This window comes from Limulus polyphemus, unplaced genomic scaffold (genome assembly GCF_000517525.1).
Source record: "Limulus polyphemus unplaced genomic scaffold, Limulus_polyphemus-2.1.2 Scaffold3461, whole genome shotgun sequence".
Lineage (NCBI taxonomy): Eukaryota > Metazoa > Arthropoda > Merostomata > Xiphosura > Limulidae > Limulus > Limulus polyphemus.
Window position 1 is genome coordinate 32,308 of NW_013669071.1, and position 5,094 is coordinate 37,401.

A 5,094-nucleotide genomic window follows, 5' to 3' on the forward strand; every position below is an offset into this window, starting at 1 on the left:
TTTTTCCAGGTGTATATTATTGTTTTCTGTTTAATTTGTGAATGTTCACATTGCACGGTTATCAACTAGTTGAACCTCATTTTTGCTGAAGCTTTGATATTTCTTTGGTTCTCCCTGAGCACCCATTGTTTTGACTTCTTTTGAGACTCACTGGTATTTTTAGATATGGATAAAGAGGGGGCCAAAGCCCCAGGAATATGTACACTCCTAATTTTTGACTGGACTACTCCCCTGAAAACTTTTCACTGCAGGTGCAGAACACAGTATTCCTCCTGCCTATTTACACCACCACCTGTGCTCCCATTGTGGGTCCACAGGTAAATATGTTCCAATCCTAATCAACATCCTTTTCTGTATGAACAACTAAAGGGCATCAAGGGCAAAGAGGCTCTCTTCTAATAAGAATGCCTTCTTTCTGAGTGTCTGCTCCACTCATTCTCTCTAGAATCCAATTTTTTTTAATATTTTTGGACTTTGCCTGACCACATTTTTGGTATGATTTAAGCTATTACCTTCCTATCTTGTAATCTATATATATATATATATTTTCTAATCTTAACTTTGCCTGATTTGAATATTAGGATTAAAATTAATTTCAAACTGGTACTTCCCTTTCAAATGCAATCCAACACCCACCAACTCTCAACCAGATGACATATGGTCTTCCATCATGAATTCAGCTTAGAAATCTGAATTATGGTGGGAAAGCACTGCTTACATAATATCTCCTGAAACATGTGCAATAAGTTGTGTGGAAGATGAGAGAATAGAGAATTATGGTTAAGTTGACATGTTTTGCATTGCATCAAGGACATTCAGAACTGTGAATTGCATGATTGTTGAAATGAGAGCAACTCAACGAAGAAAGGCTTTCAGTATTTCAGAGGTACCTGTTTGAAATTCATTTTAATTCTATAAAAATGTAAACTTTAATAGAAATGATTTTGGTTAGTGAGTTTACATATATTTTGTGCTTTCTAAATAATTAATTTTTGTTTTGATCATCTTTGATATAGATATTATTTGTTTTCAGTTATATTTGGACCTGATTAGTTGTATGTGTATATTACAGGAATTACAGACCAGAGTATGAAAGATTAAGAAAAGAAAAGGTGAGAATAAAAAAATCAATTGATATACAAATTTTGCAAAACAATTATAATTTGATATTTTATGCTTGATTCAGGTTTTGTTAATTCAAACAAAAGAAAAAATTAGTTTGTATCAAAAGTAATGCATAGTATGAGTATCATTAGACTAGATACTAGGTTTTATTTACATGAATTCATACAAAGATTCTAGTCTCCTTTCCTCTGACTTTCCCTATAAAGATGTTTTTCATTTTTTCCTGTTTTTAAATCAACTCACAATTACTACTGATATAAGAGAATATAGGAGACAAGTTTATCCTAGTGTTTGATATCATCTGTTTGATAAGATGAACATATTCAAACATTCTCTCAACAAAGCATTCTCCTATTGTGCATTTCTGAGATTAATGACAATTTATAAGAATGTTTTTTCCATGTCCCATTATGCTCTTAAAAATATTGCATTATTTGTGGTTGATGCTTAATGTGATTATGCACAATTAACTGATTGATGAGTTTTCATTTTAACATGTTTCTGCAAAGGATAGTGAGATCAACCTTAGGCCACACATGATGACAAAACACCATACAGTGTATATGGATGTTAACTTTCAAGATTAGGTTTAATCAGACCAAAGATGCAAAAGTGTTTTGGATGAGCATTTGGGAAACGTAACAGATTTGTTGTGAAATGGGATTGCTGTAATTCCACTTTCCTTGACCATATTTCTTATCAAAACAACTGCTGATTTTGAGCTATGACTGAAATGTTGTTTGACTTGTGAGCCTTCGTCAACTTAATTTCTTTGTTTATTATCTTGTTAATAGTATAAGGAGATATGTCTAGCTTCATCACAATGCCTTTTTAGATTGGAGGGTACTTTTTCATAGCTATAATATTCACTCTTTGGACGAGAGCAGTCCCCAGGGTTGAGTTAGTGTGTGGTGTAGAAGCTCATCTATGTTATAAGCATTCTGCTGTCCGAGTTTTTTTTGTTACTTGCATGGAAAACACTGATGGTTCTTTTCCTCCAATTGTTGTATAACTTGGCTTTACATCATTTAATAATCTCACTGTACAAATATCCTCCCTTAAACAGAGCTGTTACATATTCCTCAAGCCATAAATATGTCTGGAGTAGCATTGCACTTTCAAATTATTGAAAATTCACTGCAAATCAAATATTTAGATGCAAAACATGCTACTTTTGCTTGTGGTACTATGGCTCATACTTACAGCAATATATTATCATTTATAAATCAGTGAAATAAATTACAGTTAACATTTTGTATTTGTTTAATTATGCTTTACAAGTTCAGAAATGACAAATTTATATCAGCCATTTGGTTTCTTTACTTATATGCAAGCTACACATGCAAATTATATGTAAAAAAATTAATCTTGGCTTTTTCTTTCTATGTTAGGAGAATGCTGTAAAACAAGAAAAGGAAAGACAGTTGAAGCAGGTTGAGCAAGATATTGGAGAAGGAGAAAATGTTCCTATTCTGCCTTGTGGTTAATATTAAGAATTTTTAGTCTTATTTTTATTCTTTAAACTCACTTGAATAATGTATCTTGTGTTTTTTTTCTGCAGTAACATACAAAAGTAGCAAGATCTATAAACCAGAGCTTTCAAATACCAGTTGTGATACTTGATATTTTTGAATGTTTATGCAAGATTCAGAGATAAAAATCAGTGACTGCCTTTACTAGTTAAATAAAATTTAAAAAGTAAAATTATTATTGCTTACTTATTGAACTGTGATTATTCATAGTGGGCCAGATTTGGCCTAGTTATTAGTACACCAGAATGTGAACTCAAAAGTCCATAGTTGAAACTCATTGAAAATTGTGTTTGCACTTTGAGGTTTTGGATACATTATAACAGTAATGGTCAAATAACAATATTTGATTAGAGTAGTTGAAGAATTGGCAATGTTGACTACCTGCCTTTTCTTTAGATCTGTCAATTCAAAATTAAAATTAGCTAGTGCAGACAATCTTTGTGTAGCTTTATTCAAATATCCAAAATAAACCAAAACCAAAACACACAATATTCTTAGGTGTTTGTTTTCCTGTGTACATGGTGGAAATTTGGTACATTTGTTGACAGTAAAGTGTACACTTGTACAAGATAAGGAATATTTTTTACCTTGTATTGGTTTGGCCTGTTTCTTAAAGTTTGGTATATACAAGCAACAGTATAAAATCAGTAACTCTGTTACCATCAAAGGATGTTACAAAAGTCAAATTTGAATGGAATGAAGTGCGTGTTTAACCAAAGAAACTGTAAAATATTTAAAGTTTACTAATTAAGCCACAAGAACAACATGCTTTTTCAAAATATTCAGCTATATGTTTGGCAAACTTATAGATATTTAGATAACTATAAAAAATAGCATTATTAATATTACTAATATCAGTCTGTGAAATGTTATACATTATTCTGTATTTATGTAATTTATAAAGAAAAGCAAGTTGATGATTTTTTAATGTATTACTTTGTCATTAATGCTGTCTTGTGTGATACTAAGGTAAAAACTAGGACATGTACTCAGAGTTATGAGAAACAGAAATCATTAAAACAAATGACCTCTCACTAAACCATGATAATGGCCCCAGTAACATCAGCCGTATTAGGCAAGGTATATTCATCATCCATACACTTGACCAGACATGACCTCTACCTATATCCTGTCACTTGCTGACACAGTTTTTATGAAAGTTAATCTGTTTTGGATTTGTAACAATATGTAAATCTTGAATTGCTTAGTATGGATTGTACCTGAAGATAACAGACAAATGTTCTGTTGAAACACATATTATGTTCCACCATCAATAAAACTTTTCCTTGTGTTTATAAATCGTTGTTTGCCTTCTTATTATTATATTAGTATAATGTGCTTACTCAAGTCATTTGAAGTTTGAAATTTTTAGATTTCTAACTTATTAAACTGAATACAATTTGCATTTAGGGGTTATTAGAGTAGGAGAGCTGAAGAGATGAGACACACTGTGTTTTGAGATCATTGTGAGATATAGTAAAGAAACATAAATAACAGAAAAGAAAGAGTGAATGTCGAGGGTGAAAAAACATGCCAACTTTCACCTAAGAGCCATATGAAAGCCAAATTTCAGCATCATTGTTATCACATGTGATAAACATTTTATAAGGTTCTCAAAAACATTGATGAAGAAAGATAACCAAAAACTCCTTGTTAATGAAATTATGTATTGTCAAAGGACACTGTTAAGTGGATTTTTTGTGCAGAATAATGATTTAAAAATTTGTTATGAGATACTTTTAGTAAAGAACTGTTTCTATAATGTGATAGTGAGATACTGGTTCCAGACATCTGCATGTATTAGTATACTGGGATTTCACCTCGGACAACTAAAGCATTTTTTTGTCATTGGATTATTGCTAAATATAAATAAAAAGGAACAGCAGCAAAGTGGTTATTGTATCATATAAGAAAATATTTTTGGTTATTATTCATATAATTTTTGTGATTTTCAAAATTAATAATGGTTTGAGCTGTTTTTCATTTTATTCTTTCAGTTTCAGCAGCACCTCGCGGGACTGGGATTTATCTTTGTGCTGGTTCTGATAATGATGATGACATGTCTGATGAAGAAAGGAGGCCTACAGCTCAAGAGGATGAGGGTTTGTGTTAACAGTTTTAATTGTGGTATATTTGTTCGTCCAACAGAAGTTTTGGTAAATTCATCATATTTTGTCATTTTAAAAAGCATTTTACCATCTTAAAGCTTGACTTATCTCTGAAACATTGTAATACTTTTTATGTTGAATCATTCTCTCTCTCCCTCCTAACAATAGTGTGACTTTTTAGCCATGAACATTCTTGATGCAATACATTACATAATTCACCTTACCCAAAGTTTTCTGCTCTCCCACATTCCACCCCTCGACGTGGATTCCTGTATGTGGTGAGGGGACCTCCCAGGGAAGGTTCTGTATTTTCAGTTACTTTCTCTGGG

General features: G+C 31.8%; 1 protein-coding gene across 2 annotated transcripts in view; it reads left to right on the forward strand.

Moving 5' to 3' along the window:
* LOC106469389 (GPN-loop GTPase 1-like) overlaps positions 1–5,094 on the forward strand; it is a 41,549-nt gene that overhangs the window by 29,585 nt on the left and 6,870 nt on the right. For both annotated transcript variants that reach the window (XM_022397899.1, XM_013929881.2), the window contains 3 exons: positions 1,073–1,112; positions 2,517–2,607; positions 4,655–4,759. In XM_022397899.1, coding sequence (XP_022253607.1) covers positions 1,073–1,112; positions 2,517–2,607; positions 4,655–4,759 — 236 coding nt within the window. The remainder of the gene's footprint in view (positions 1–1,072; positions 1,113–2,516; positions 2,608–4,654; positions 4,760–5,094) is intronic.